At 35.9% G+C, this 16,100-nt stretch overlaps 2 protein-coding genes across 10 annotated transcripts in view; one reads left to right on the top strand and one right to left on the bottom strand.

Annotated features, from left to right (window-relative positions):
* LOC121417324 (fibropellin-1-like) overlaps positions 1-11,255 on the bottom strand; it is a 37,599-nt gene extending 26,344 nt beyond the window's left edge. For 3 of the 9 annotated variants that reach the window (XM_041610988.1, XM_041610993.1, XM_041610989.1), the window contains exons 1-3: positions 11,119-11,251; positions 10,867-10,924; positions 7,329-7,380 (exon numbers count right to left, since the gene is read on the bottom strand). In XM_041610988.1, the coding sequence (XP_041466922.1) occupies positions 7,329-7,380; positions 10,867-10,869 (55 nt within the window). In that variant the 5' untranslated portion in view covers positions 10,870-10,924; positions 11,119-11,251. Of the gene's footprint in view, positions 1-7,328; positions 7,381-10,866; positions 10,925-11,118 lie in introns of all 9 variants that reach the window. The other 6 variants (XM_041610987.1, XM_041610991.1, XM_041610985.1 and 3 more) reach the window with 4 other exon arrangements.
* Positions 370-7,068, top strand: LOC121417325. Its single transcript, XM_041610995.1, has 2 exons — positions 370-1,296; positions 6,982-7,068. Exon 1 carries the CDS (start codon positions 446-448, stop codon positions 1,259-1,261), a length of 816 nt encoding a protein of 271 aa, XP_041466929.1. The 5' UTR covers positions 370-445; the 3' UTR covers positions 1,262-1,296; positions 6,982-7,068.
* Positions 11,256-16,100: the final 4,845 nt, after the last annotated feature.

Genomic DNA, 16,100 nt, shown 5'->3' with positions numbered 1-16,100 from the left:
TTCATTTTGAAATAAAACATAATACAGTTCAGATTAGGAGAAAAAAATTGGCTTGACCTTCGCGCTCCCATCAATTATTGTTTAGTAAGTACTCATCCTGTTCATGGTTACTAAAACACTAAGAATGTCCAGTTTTCAGGTTGGAATATTACAACAAAAAAAATACTCGCGTCGGGCGCTCGCGTTAATTATTGTTTTGTAAGGTAATCATTCTCTCCTCGGCTAAAAAAATTGCTTAAATCATATTTGATTTGACTTGAGAATTAAATAACAAGTAGGTAATATCTTAGAGAAAGAAAAAAAATCTCATAATTCACGAAATTTTTTAGGGAGGAAAATTTAGCCACGAGATTTTGCTCGTTATCGTTATCGGGATGAACGGACGTGTGTGACGAAGGCTCCGCCAAGCATACAATTAACAATTGTCCAGATAATCTTGACCATTATGGGTGGACCCGATAGACCAAGACGAGGAAAGGGGGGATCGTTGGCCGACAACTCCCCTAAGCCCAAGCGTCCCTCTCCCGCTGACAACTCTGCTGCCCAAAATGACGACACTGACGGCGACGACTCCACACTATCCGATGCTATCCAAGCAGCCATCGATAAACTACTCACCAATGAGAATTTTATATCTAAGCTGGTTTCGGCTATCAAGACAAAGCTGCTAGATGAGATATGTGAATCTCTGAGATCGGAAGTAAGAGACTCGTTGAAATTTGACATTGACAACGCCAACGACAAAATGGCGTTGCTTGAAAAACGTGTAGATGTCGTCGAGGACGCCATGGACGACGCAGAGCAGTACTCTCGAAGAAACTGCCTAATCTTTGCTGGTATCAACGAGACGCAAGATGAGGACGTGGAGAGGAAAATAGTGAACATATGTAAAGAGGACCTCGGTGTAACCATCAACGAAAGCGACGTCGACAGATGCCACCGACTCGGGAACATAAACAACAAAGGACAAAAAACTCGCAAACATCATCGGGACGTCATCGTAAAATTCACGAATTATCGGAAGAGAGACTCCATCTACAAGGCTAGATTCAACCTGCGAAAGTCATCGAGTAAGTCAAAGCATATTTATATCAATGAAAGCCTAACACAGAAGCGGAATAAACTATATTGGAAAGTCAAGAAAAGTCTCAGAAGCAATGACTACAAACTCTGGACGCAAGATGGTAAAATAATTGTCAAAAAACCAAACGGCGAAAAGGTGTCGATTGCCAGTGAAAAGGACCTGTCCAAAGTAAACTGAACACTCGAACTCTATACAGACTGTCAAAGCTAGAGGTAAATTGTGGTGTTTTATCGTCAAATAGCTTTGTCTTTGTTGAATGTTGTTGTTTTCTTTATTTAAAGTTCATGTTAATTTGTTTTATGTGATTTTGGTTAACGACGCTCATTTTTTCGTTATTCATGCACCTTCTTGTTTCATAGTATATCTGGTGTTATTTGTTCCATGACAATTAAGTATGCGTGTGTATGTTGCAAGAAGCCAGTAAAATGCAACCAGAGGGCCCTTCTCTGTCCAAACTGTAAAAATTGGGTTCACATTACGTGCGCCAATGTACCCCAATCTGTATACAATGATGGAAAAGAACTTTTTGAAAATTGGAGTTGTCCTATTTGTATTCTTCAAGAATTGCCCTTTTTTGATGTTGATTGCGAACCAGATACCGTGGATGAGTTATTTTCGGAACTCGACAACCTATCTAATAACGAAGATAATGATTTTTGTATTTATGATAAAGGATTGTCAATATCCCATCTAAACGTCAGAAGTTTACGTAAGAAAAAGGAAGAAATCGAATATTTCATGAATAACAATTCAGTCGATTTATTCACTATGTCTGAGACATGGGTAGACGATACATTTACCTCAAATATATTAGACATTCCAGGTTATATTTTTGAAAGGAGAGATCGTAATGTCCACGGTGGTGGAGTTGGATGTTATATAAAAAATAATGTAGAATATGTTAGAAGACGTGATTTTGAAAAAGATGATTTGGAAATAATGTGGTTCGAATTGAAAATTCGATATCGGCTTCCATTTTTCTTATGTGTAGTATATCGCAAACCGGATTGCTCTTTATCATTCTTTGAAAACCTAGAAGCAAGTTTGGAACAAGTATTTTCTTTTACGAATAACGTCATTATTCTAGGTGATTCTAACTCCAACATGTTCACCAAAAATAGCCTTTCAGATAAGGTCCATGAACTCTGTTCCACCTTTCAATTAACACAGCTTATACAAGAACCAACAAGAATAACTCCTTGTAGCAGTACCTTGATCGATATTATTTGTGTTTCTAGTTCAATGGTAACAAGTGTTAAGCGATCTGGAACAATCTCATGCGGACTTAGTGACCACTCCCTAGTATATTTGATCCTTGGTTACAATAGACCAAAAGCTAAGCCTGAAATCTTTACATTTAGATCGTTTAGAAACTTTGTCGAGGATGACTTTGTCGATGACCTTGCTAATATTCGATGGAGTGACCTATTGTCGTCAGAAGTGGACGTCGATTATAATTGGGGGAAATTCATTGAAGCTTTTAAGGTATTAGCTGATAAACACGCCCCCCATATAACAGTAAGAAAGAAATTGGGTGGGTCTCCCTGGATTACAACTGAATACCTGGCTCTATCGAGAGACCATGATTATTACAAAAGAAAGTTTGACAAACTGAAGAAATCAATAAAAACAGGTCAGGAAATCAATGACCTTTGGGGAAAATATAAGTATTTCCGAAATAAAGTGAATATTTTAAACAAGAAGTTGAAAAGGGAATTTTATCGCAACAAAATCCAAAAGTGTCAAAACAAATTACAACATTCTTGGAAAATACTGAAAAATTTGTTGCCCAAGAAAAAAGGTTCAGTCAACCCCAATATAAATACTGGTACTCACACGACATCTGACAAGCAAGAAATCGCAAAGTCATTCAACGAATTTTTTGTTAATGTTGGTAAAAGCAAGAACCCGCCAGACAATCAAAATTTTAATTCAATGAATACATTATCAAAAGTCGTTTCAAAATTCAAGTTTAAAAATATAGACCCGGAATTTGTAATGAAGGAACTTAAGAAAATCGATGTAAACAAAGCTGTTGGTCTGGATGATTTACATCCAAGATTATTGAAAATCGCAGCCCCTTTTATAGCTGAACCACTTTCAATAATATTTAACAAATCTTTAAGCTCTGGATGCTTCCCAAGTGATTTCAAAAGAGCAAAGATTATCCCAGTACCGAAGAATGGTGAGTCAAGTGACATCGGCAATTATAGACCAATCTCATTGTTGTCATGTCTATCAAAAATACTTGAAAAGGCAGTGCATGCCCAACTTTACGATTATTTACAAGAATACAAACTGCTGTCACAGCGCCAATCAGGTTTCCGGCCCAAGCACTCAACCGCAACTTGTTTAATTGAAATAACTGACTACCTGTTAAATAATATTGATTGTGGCTTAATAACAGGTGCGATATTCCTTGATCTGAAAAAAGCCTTCGACGTAATATCTCACGAAATATTGTTATCAAAAATGCCATATTATGGTATAACATCGGTCGAATTAGACTGGTTCTCATCATACCTAACAGATAGACAGCAGTGTGTCTCGTTTCAAGGCGTCCAGAGTGATTTTTTACAGATCTATTCAGGTGTGCCGCAAGGGTCAATTTTGGGCCCCCTGATGTTTTGTTTATTTCTAAATGATATTTGTAACTTGAAATTTAGTAATCAAATCAAAATTGCACTTTACGCTGACGACACGGCTCTGTTTTGTAAAGGAAATAATTCAAAAAGCACTCAGAAAAAATTACAAAAACATTATGATTTACTGTGCAAATGGTTTAAAATAAATAATATGGAAATCAATGCAAAGAAAACCAAAGTGATGGTTTTTGGGACGAAATATAAAACTAAGAATCTAAGTATGAACATCTTTCACGGAAGAGAATACCTTGAGAATGTTTCTGATATTAAATATTTAGGGGTAACCCTTGACCAAAGTCTAAGTTGGACACCGCACATCTTTAATCTAACTAATAGAATCAACCGGGCTATTGCATGCATTAGAAGGATTAAATGTTACTTGAATAGACGCATTCTCAAGCACCTTTACCACGCTCTTGTTCTCCCACATATAGATTATTGTTCGGTTGTTTGGGGTAAGTGTAAAAAGAAAGATTTGCTCAAATTACAGAGGACACAAAACAGATATGCTAGATTAGTCCTCAGTGCAGACTATCGTACCCCAAAGGATATCCTTTTAAACAATCTTCAATGGCAAAGTATTGAAACTCGCATCAATTACCACTACTCTATTTTCGTATTCAAAATACTCAATAATCTAGCCCCACATTATTTAGAACCTTTTGCCTGTAACCGACCACTCTTTTATGTTACTCGTCATTCTACCCTAAGTCCTTTATTTATTCCGAAACCTAGGACTGAATTTAAAAAGAGATCTTTTTCTTACATCGCTCCAAATATCTATAATAATCTACCGACTCATATACGCACGGCAACTTCACTCCAAATGTTTAAAAATCAAATCAGGCCACTCTCTTTATTGTTTTAACGCATGTACTGGTCCTATTTATAGTCTTTTGCCATGAGGTTAATTTACTTTGTTTTTTGTTTTAATGTTATCGTGCCTTTTTTTTGTTGGTCTTTTTGTTTTTTTTTTGTATTTGTGATACTTCTGTGTATTTTTGTTTGTTTCATTTTACCCTTTTAATCTCTTTTGTACTTGTATGCTACCTGCTTATGCCATTTTATATTATTACTTTTCATTGTCTTTTAAATTGTCAATTTTATAACTTATTTATTGATTTTATTAGTTTAAGTTTAGTCAACACGTTTTTAAAGTAATTTCCTTTATTTCTATGTTTTTGTTTCGTCTTTTAAACTGTCTTGATTTAAATCTAGGTTTTTAATTTTTGTTTTGATTCATTTAATGTGATATCATTGATATGTCATGTAATTTTGATTGTGTACTGTATTTTACTTTATATTATTTGTATTTCATTATTTTGTAAATCTATACAGGGCTCCTTTGTAAAGCAGGCCTTTGGGCTCTGAAAGGACTACCCTGTTTTTAAATAAAACTGAATAAATAAATAAAATCAGTCTGGCCTATATTGCTCATTAGAATTGTGACCTGTGGTCTAACCGATGAGCCTTTTGGGGATGGGGGATTGCAGCATGGCGGATTTCGATGGGGGTGCTGACTCTGCGGGACCATGGGATGTGGCGGGGGTATGGTCTTCAGGTGTGCATGCGTGGTGGGCCAGAGTAATTGTTATGCCCGGTTGACACTTGCACGCATTGTGGTGCCCGCATTGCCCCGCATTGATGCGTGCCCATGCGGGACACTAAATGGCACGACTTGGCTATATCAGTTCATGCAATGTGCCGACAAGTTCACGACATGTTTGGACATTGTTTGCGCATAGTTCGCGCATAGTTCACCCAGTGTTCACGCAGTGTTCACGCACTGTCCCGACGTGCTTTCATCAAATATTCTCGACACCCTATTCTGTGACGTATCTAGCGCAAATTTAAATATTCAACGTTCTTGTGTTAACGCCCTCTACGTTCGTTGATCAGGACGACTCATACTGATCACGTGGTCTGCACTCACAATTTTGCGCATATCATTCGTGAACTATGCGTGAAGTATGCTTGACCTATGCGCAAAGTATGCGCGACCCTGTCGTGAACTAGTCGTGAACTGCGTGCCACTACCCCGGGGGTGTGCCTACTATTCTTTGCGCCACGAAATTTCTATTTCGATGCCACGAAGTGGTAGGCAGTGGCACGACTAGGTTGCGCATAGGTTGCGCATAGTTCACGAACAGTTCGCGAATTTGTAATGCGTGCCACAATTTTCAACATGTTGAAAATTTTGGCACGCATTTTCACGCACTGCCACGCACCTATCCGCAAGTTGGCACGCATAGCTCGCGCATTGGCCCGCATGAGTGCGTGCCCATGCGCAAACTATGCGGGAACCACAATGCGTGCAAGTGTCAACAGGGCATTAAACATTATAATGTTGGTGCATTTTCTATGATTGTCCAAGTGGTAGACCGTGCGTTTTTTATATACATTTCATCTGATATTGTCTAATGAAGCCGATTGTATACTAATTTTTCGGACTTTTTGATATTATTTTAACTGAGTACCGAAGTGTGACGTCACTGTCATGACAACGAGCTGGATGGTTCTGATCAGAGTCGTAGCTGACGATCGTCTATACACACACATTTGCATTTGCCAAAATTACCATCATTCTAAGGTTGCAAGCGATGAAATTCCGTTAGCAGCCATTTTCTTCGATGAGAGACATTCGCGCCCCGGGTTCATTTGTTTAGAACCAAGCTGTCATGACACCATCGCAACTGACGTCATTGCTTCGGTACTCTATCAAACAGGATTTAAATTTAAATTTAATTTTGAATTTGAATATGAAAATGTTATCACAGATGCGGATGGGTTTAAGTTTGAACAAACTCGGGCAACAGATAGACAAATAATCGTAGAAATTATTGGAATCACTAAATCTATGGAGACTCCGAGATGGCCATATCTGTGAGTCCATAGTGAGGTAGAGCAATGTTTACACTTTAATTTGATCCAATACACAAAATGGCCTACACGTGCTAAATGTATTTTCTTAACTTTTTTTCATGAAAACATCAAACTATTCAATTTGCTCTATATTTTGATCACTTACTAAGCGATGTACATTTAAAAAAACTCACTCATATCCATGATATCCCTGATGATTAAGCCTAAAAGTCCTCAGCATGATGAACATTTGTCCGTAATTCTTGTCATAATATTACCGACCTAGCTGTTGCCAATTTGTCTCAGGGATTTTATTGCTTGCCTGAATTCTTTCTAAATGTTCACCACTTTTTCTCTCTTTTTTTTTATTTCTCTCAAACGCCATTCCAGGAATTCCGTTTTGACTACAAAAAATGAACATCAGATATCATCAAAGTGACCAAACCAACCAACATGGACAAAATGGTCGAGCAAAATAATACAATTTAATTTTTCTTTAGATGTGACGTAATGATATTCATTAATGTACATTTCGGTGAATTAATTATCGGATGACATATGTATTTCATGTAGTGACTTTTTGCAGCTTTAAACTGTGCTTCATCAATAAATGAATGGTTTATACCCTGGAGGATTTCTACGATTTTTCCTCAGTGGTAGTGGTAACACATGTTTTTGTGCCCACTCCCCCAAATGGGATAAATTGCTGAACGAATACTGATTGAAATAAAACTTACCCTTGAATTGGTGGTTGAGTAGGATAAGTATCACGATGGCTCTCTCCGTAAACTGTTTGGATAAAGATGGACAGAGGTCACATATACTACTTAATAATCATATTTCTTGATGGAGGCGCACGATAGCTCCGACCAATCGCAACTATGGAAAGCCAGCAAGGCCAACATCTAAAAATGCATGTTTGTTTAAAAAAATAGGTATGAATGTATATCCATAAATTCATTGAATTTTTTTGACAATTTGGTGTGTTCTCCTTTGTTTTTTTTTCTTTGCAAATTTCCTGTAGAAAAAATATGACACTGATGGATTTCCATAGAGTTACGGTTGATTGGATCAATCACTACTATGCAAAGCCAGTAATGTCAACATCTATAATGCATGTTTGTTTTTGAAAAAATATACACTCAGCAAAAAAAAGTTCTTGGACACTTATAAAAGTTGAAATATTCCATATAGATATTTGATTAAAGGTAAATTATTGTATGTCATCATGACCAGACAATATCCCTCTTCCAGTATGACATGACATTTTCATGCAGTCATGCATGGGTGGTTATATGCTCTAAACAATAGCAATGTCAGTAAAAGAAAATTGCAAGAATGGATTAGTCAGTGCATGGCTGGTTACAGGCATTTAACAAAAGCAATGTCAGTAAAAGTATATTGCAAGAAAATTATCAGCCATTCTTTCAGTTGTGAAAGTTTATATGGCATATGACATAAATATCCATTAAACGATAAAAGCAAACTTAATGTCGAATACCACTATAAAAGAGAAGATAAAGTAATCCAACTTGGACGCATCACTACTCCACTGGAATTTTAAGTCAAAGTTAGTCAATGAATTTCAGATCCGATAGTTGGTGCAGTGACAAATCGCCTTCTAAACGCAAGCATCCTTAACCTCCTATCTTCTGCAGGGGTGGTGGCCCTAGGTCGACCACTCCTAGTTCGGTCTCTGACTTCATCAGTATCCAAATACCGCTGGTTCAAATTTAGAATTGTTGTTGGTTAAACTTGGAAATATCGAGCCACTAGTCTACATGACTGCCCAGAATGCATTCCTATCGCCCTTACACGTTCTTGATTGGAAAGCTTCATCTTGAAAGTGAGTGTCCAAATGATCCATCTCATTATGCATCTCATGATGCATCCCTAAGCATTTAATTCGAATGATAACCACCTATTGAAATTGTTTAATGTAAGCCTACAGGATGGCCTTGATCATTATCAATTGAGTGGTCCATTTCTTGCAATTTTCTTTTACTGACATTGCTATTGTTTAAAGCATTTAACCACCCATGCATGACTGTTCACATGAAAATGTCATGTCATACTGGAAGAGGAATATTGTCTGGTCATGTTGACATACAATAATTTGCCTTTAATCAAATATCTATATGGAATATTTTAACTTTTATAAGTGTCCAAGAACTTTTTTGCTGAGTATATATGAATGCTGTATGTCCATAAATTCATCGGTTTTTTGACAATTTGTTGTGTTCTCCTTTGTTGTTGTTTTTAATTGCAAATTTCTTGTAGAAAAAATATGACACTGATGGATTTTTATAGAGTTACGGTTGATTGGATCAATCACTACTATGGAAAGCCAGTAATGTCAACATCTATAATGCATGTTTGTTTTTGAAAAAATATATATGAATGTATGTCCATTAATTCATTGTTTTTTTTACAATTTGTTGTGTTCTCCTTTATCAATATTTTGCAAATTTCCTGAAGAAAAAAATATGGCACTGATGGATTTCCATAGAGTTACGGTTAATTGGATCACTTGCAAGTCTTTGTAAGACGGGGCCCTGGTTACTCTCTTACCTCTATCCACTTTCTTAGTCCTTCTAGGACCCCCAACATGCCTTACAGTAAACCACTCCCGCAATCATATACATTTCGCATTTTCGTTGTGTGTGCTGCTGGTTAAAACCCTCTATGGTTTCATACACCAACCATTTTATCTGTAACTTTATCTTGCTTACCAAATCTACAGTAGCGTAGTTACGTGGGGGGGGCGGGGGCACGTGCCCCCCCCCCCCCTGAAAAAAAATTGGCAGAGCAAAAATAAAAAGGGAGAAAACAGACAATAAAAAAGGAAGAAGAAAGATAGAAGAAAAAAGAAGAGGAAAATAAGAGGAAGACGAGTGAATGAAATAATGTGAGGGGGGACTTGCAACAAAAAACAAAATCTTTCATGTTACTATATAAAATGTTTGCTTGCGCTTCGCGCCAGAATTGCCTGTTCAATGAGATTCATATGTTTGCTCAATAGGCTGATATGGAGCAACTTTTGAAGTCAATATACAAAACCTATTTTAGCTCAGACATCGAGCTTTCATAATTTTTTTTTCATTTACAAATCTAGTGCTCTGTAAAATGTCCGTTTTACGCTCTACATAATCAGCATTAAGCTCACGCTGCGTGGTCACATTGTTTGATTTGCCAAGATCCTATTGTCTACGTGTATTCAATAATGTTCCATTAAACAAATGTATTCAGAATGCCCAGATTCTAGGTCTAAATCTAAAACATGCTCGATAGCCTGCATGTTCTTTATTTAAAATGTACTTAAATTATCCAGTTTCACATCAGAATATCAATAATTGTCTGCTCACGCTTCACGATCGCATTATTATTGATTCTCAATAAACTATATCCTATTCATGATTTACAAAATATGAATAGAGTGTCCGCTTTTAAGTCTAAAATCTCAATTTTATTCCTCTCGCGGTTCGCGCTCGCATCAATTGTTTAGTTACATACCTATCCCATTTAATTAATACAAAAAGTGCTTGGAATTAACATTTTTAAGTCGGAATGTCAAAATAAAATTGCTCGCGCTTCGCGCTGGCATTATTGAAATATATACCGTCTTCGTGGGTAACTGTAAGCAGTCCTTAACAGGTCCCTTTTCGATAATTCTAGAACAGTTAATATAAATTTCTGCTCGCGCTTGGCGTTCGCAGTAACCATCTAGTAACATACGAATCTTCTTCAGGATCACACATAACATTGCCCAGAATGTTAAAGTTTTAGGATAAAGTACATTAAAGTATAATAAAAATCGCTCGCGCTTTGCGCTCTCACTTTTTATAAGGCATATGAGATTATTTTGTGTTTATGTTGTTTTATACAATAAGAAGTGACTGAGCGGAGAAAATTTAGGTGAAGATAATTTCGGGCGCCATCCCCTACTGGCGAAAGTCGGATCCTCCCTTGTGACACATATACACGCACCGGAAAAATGGTGCCCATCCCCCCCCCGGAAAAAAATCCTAGCTACGCCACTGCAAATCTATAGATTTGGATGTGTCTCTTATTTTAACGAAATGTAATAAAATCAACTTGAATTCAATTAACTTATTACCGATGGTTCGTCAGCTTCATCAAGTTGCTTGAAATGAACCTAAAGTATACCTCGAGCAAGGTAATCATTTGAACCAATAACCAAAAGGAATAAGAAGTATTTAAGTTTGGATTCTAACCATTAAGTGATGGTTATAGAACAGTTTGACAGATACTTACCATTTCCGAGAGTCAAACACTAACCCAGAGGCCTGTAAGACTACGTAGATAAACCACACTGTAAAAAATATTGGGTAAAATTATAATCAATTATTTGCCCAACCAATCTGGGGCAATATTTTACCCCAATGCGGGAAACACATTGTCCTTTAGAATGAGCAACATTTTCATCAGACTGGTTTAATTAAAATGTCCAAAAGAAATTCCCAATGTTGGTTAGACACATAGATTACGGTCATGGAGGATTTTTACCCGATATTTTTTAGAGAGCAGCTCCTAAACCTCACTACACGAAGTCGATTGCGAATAGAGAAGTTATCAAACTGTTGTGACGTTTGCGAGACCCGGCGAAGTGTTGTGATGGATATGCCTAGGGATTTAGTTGCGAGGGAATTAAAATTGACGGCACAAAACTAATTAGCCAGTTCGTAGTTCCACTCTGCGCATGATCAAAGGATTCTACGCATGATCAGAGGAAGGTCATTTGTACTAAAGTGACATGGTGGTTTAAAATCTAATGAGATAAGCACCAACTTTGATGTCTTGATTATTCATATATTCTTTTGAATTGTGGTTTTCATTTACATCCACAAAAAACAACAATGCGTCCACGAACGACTGGTATTTCACAGTTTGCCAAGTACATTGTGCAACATGCTAAGATATGCATTCAAAGTAGGAATGCAACAAATGCCTTCATGAAGTGTTCATTGGTGTGCTATTCTAGTCCCCTGGTCTATTCAATTTCTTAATCCTGCTATGTAAGGCAAGTCTACGAAATATCTTGCTTTGAAATCTGCCTATCATAATGAAAGAAATGAAAGGTCATTTGACCAAAATTGTCCCTGAAGTAACCACGAACTGGTCTATTAATTTGTATCAACTGCCAAGGCGCCTACGGCGCTGATGCAGATCAGATCACTTTAAATTCACCCACCCTTGCATCTTTTATAAGCATGTTTTCACTTATTCATACTGTTAAACATGCTTCATTCATTCATTCATTATTGCAGGAAAATATTATTGAAATTTATCGTATTTCGTTTGCAGTAATGATACTCTATTGCATCTGTAGCCTCACAATTTGTCTCGTTTTTTGTTAATATACAGTGCGTCCCAGAATAAACGAAACCGAGATTTAGCGATCATTTATCATAACTTAATCATAAATAGAATAGACAAATGACCTACCAATTTAAAGCTTAGAATCTCCTCTTTCATCTGATATTACTTAGGTTATTTCTTATTCACGCATGAGTGAGCAAAAACAATTTGAAGAAAGGATACCAAAAACTCATTTGGCGGGGGGTATCTGGGTTTCAAAAAGAATACCACATTTCTGAAAAGTTCAATATCTGCTCTTTAATTTGGTACCTAAATTACAGAAAATGGTAAAGAAATAAAAAAGTTCTGGTCATTTGAAATAAGGCTTGTATTTCCATAATTTCATGAGATAAACGTAATTTCACCGGTTTCCCACAGAAGCTTTCGCATGGTGAACAAAAGATTTTAATGCATGGCTGATCGTCAACAAAACAGAGTGTCGAGTGAGTTTGAAAGCCAGCCTGGAGAACCTCTTCATTTTTATGAAATTATTGAAATTCAAGCCTTATTTCAAATGACCAGAACTTTGTTATTTCTTCACCATTTTCTGTAATTTATGTATCAAATTAAAGAGGAGATATTGAACTTTTCAGAAATGTGGTTTTCTTTTTGAAACCCAGATACCCCCGCCAAATGATTTTTTGATATCCTTTCTTTAAATTGTATTTGCTCACTCATGCGTGAATGAAAAATAATCTAAGTAATATCAGATGAAAGAGGAGATTCTAAGCTTTAAATTGGTAGGTAATTTGTCTATTTTATTTATGATTAAGTAATGATAAATGATCGCTAAATCTCGGTTTCGTTTTTTCTGGGACGCACTGTATGTATATATTTGGTATTTCTGATTTGTATGTTGAAAATATATAAAGCAACTGACAGTGGCGTAACTGATGTCACATCCCCTTGTTCTCTTGTATACTATCATATGTAATTATGTTTATTAATTTTTTTTCCTCCAAGAACTAGAAATATTGGATTGACAACTGATTTAGTGCATTAGATATTTATTACTGCAACTTATTTCATTATGAGCGAGACATATTATTCACACAAGTTTGAAATAATGAAAAATTATGATTTTATGTAATAACATAAGAAAACGCAAAGTGGAGATGTGACCTCATCAACCCACCTAATGAATATTCATGACGACTGTTTTCTCAAAATATTGCTAAACTTTAAACTTCAATAACTTTATTTTTTATCCAAATTTGATGAAATTTTCGGCATTTTTCTCAGTGAATTCTACTTTTTATATTACGATATAAATATTTTCAGCCCGGATCATCACTTTAAACCCACAAGCAAAACGTTATTTCTTTCCGTAAGCTTTTTAGCAATTTCTTAATCGTCAAGCGAATGCTACCAGGCAGTTAGCAATTGCTTGAAATATATAAACTTCGATTAAACACTGCCACGCAATATCCTAAGACTTGATGGATATATGCAGAATATATTTGAATTAAGTCTAAACTAAATCAATTAAATCTAAACATAATAACATATTATTGTACATTTTTTTACGCTTCATTTATAAGAAGTTCCCGTAATAAATTTGCTTTAAGACCGTTAACATGGCGGTAGTTCTTTCCCCAAAATGCAACAACTCAGAAAAGGTGATTATTTTACTTAAAGGGGAATGAAACCTTTGGAATAAGAACAAAGAAAGTTTGAAAAAAATCAGACAAATAATGAAAAACTTATGAGCATTTGCATAATGCAATCACTAATGCTATGGAGATCCTCCCATTGGCAATGCGACAAGGAGGTGTGATGTCACATGTGCAGGAGTGGTTAAGGAGCTACTTATTCAACAGACAACAATACGTGTTTGTTAAAGATCACATCTCCAATTTGAAATATGTTAACTGTGGTGTCCCTCAGGGTAGCGTATTGGGCCCACTTCTTTTCACAATTTATATAAATGATTTCTGTAGACAATCCAAAATATTGTCCCTTATCTTGTTTGCAGATGATTTGACCTTAGTTTTTTCTCATCAGAATCCACAAACTTTAGTTGATGTTATCAATTCTGAACTTATTAATGTTACTAAATGGATAAGAGCCAATCGATTATCTTTGAACCTTAACAAAACAAAATACATGTTATTTAGTAATTCCATAGACAAGTTACCGATGAACATTATGTTTGATAATACCCCATTAGAAATGGTACCTTACACCAAATTTCTTGGAATAACAGTTGACAGTAAACTTTCTTGGAAAAATCATAATGAAAATATATCCAAAATAATTTCACGAAATATAGGTATTATTAATAGGCTAAACTTTGCATCACCTCCCCATCAATAATCATGCTCTACTCATCCTTAATCTTGCCTTATTTAAATTACGGGATTCTCATTTTGGGTGATACCCATCAATATTTATTAGATATATTGTTTATTTTGCAAAAGAAAGCACTTCTTATTATTTATAGTACATGTTTCCGTTCTCATACGGACCCACTTTTTCTAGAAAGTCAACTGTTGAAAGTCAATTAAAGGACCTGTACTGGCAGTTAGGGTGCTTCATGTGTAGTTATAATAATAATGCACTTACCCATATTTTTGATGCCACGTTCCCTAAAAATCAATTTTATCATAACTACCCCACGAGACGATCTGACGAACTTCACATTCCACTTAACAGAACTTTACTGGCCAAAAATACATTCAACGGTCCTAAATTCTGGAACTCACTCGCTAATATTGTTAAAGACAGTGTCTCCTTAAATTCATTCAAACGTAAACTCAAACTTATCCTGCTTGATTCCTATAATTTTTCGCAACGGAACTAACACTTCATTATCTTGATTATAATACTTACATTGTTCACTTTTATTTTTTTTATCTTTTTTCATCTGATATTGTCCAGTTATATCATCTTTTGTTATTTCACCAGATCAAGCTGGTTCATGGTCAGCCCTTCCCATTCTTAGTTTTCCTCGTTTTTAAAAAATAGTTATCTTGTCTTGTTCTGTCCTGTCTCTTGTTTTGTCTTGTCTTCTATGTCTTGTCATCCACTCTCTCTGTTTTTTTTCCTCTGTCTTGCGCAACATATCCTTGACAACGAAAACCTCTTTTTGTGAAAAGCTTTGCATTTGTTCAGTAATTATGTTTGCATCATTATGATTTCTTTTGTTCTCTTTTCTTTCATGTAATACATGCATGTACGCATATAATAAGTCGACTATAATTTCATTTCCAAGGGGGTCCACCCTTTACAAACTTTGCTTTCAGTGGATCCCCCTCATTTCCATTTATGCTCTATACTATACTGCATGGGTTTTTTTGTCTGTTTTACGAAGTAAGAATGCCCTTCTGTAAAATTGTACTTGATTTGTATTGCTTTATATTACTTTGCATTATGTTTTGGATGGAAATGAAAATAAAGAGAATTGAACAACTTTCCCTTTGATGGACTATAAAATACCCTCAAAATGTCTCCTTTTGCTTTTTCTTGTGGTGATACAAACTCTTTATCCATGATGTATTCTTTAAAAATATGTATTACATACCCTCCTATAGAAAGAACACGTGATCTACCGATAGATGTGATAAAAGAGGCAATGTAAGTGAAATATATATTAAAGTAATGGGGAGAGTTGTTCACAAGTGACATCACACATCTTTGTCGCATTGCCAATTTGAGGATCTCCATAGCATTGGTGATCGCAATATTCAAATGCTCATAACTTTCTCATTATTTATCCGATTTTTCTCAAACTTTCGTTGATCTGTTTCTTTGGTTTTTCTGTTTTCACACAATTAAGCTATCTTGTTTTATGTTCATTGGTGTACACTTACTAGGAAGAACATGAGGGTTTTTTTCCACTCCCATGATACAATGGGTCAGATGCATGAAAAGTAACAATTGCTTTTGCTAGGCTTTTGCTTGATTATACATAAAAATAAGCGAGCAATTGCGTTTGCTAGTAAGTTCAAGCAATCGCTAACTGACTGCTATCATTTCATTGAGATTCAGCTATTGCTTAAAAGTGTATATGCATAAAGCGAGCATTTCGCTTCTGCTTGCGCGTTTAAAGCACTTGCTTTGGATCTTTCAAGCTCCGTCAGAGCAGCTTAATTGAGAGATTGCTGATCAGGGGGCCATTGCATAAAGAG

The sequence above is a fragment of the Lytechinus variegatus genome, chromosome 6, assembly GCF_018143015.1.
Source record: "Lytechinus variegatus isolate NC3 chromosome 6, Lvar_3.0, whole genome shotgun sequence".
NCBI lineage: Eukaryota > Metazoa > Echinodermata > Echinoidea > Temnopleuroida > Toxopneustidae > Lytechinus > Lytechinus variegatus.
Note: the sequence above shows the minus strand (reverse complement) of the source record. Positions and strands in the feature narration are given on the sequence as shown.

What these genes read in the sequence shown, in the direction of transcription:
- LOC121417325 (XM_041610995.1), top strand. Translation starts at nt 446, where the DNA reads ATGGGTGGACCCGATAGACCAAGACGAGGAAAGGGGGGATCGTTGGCC.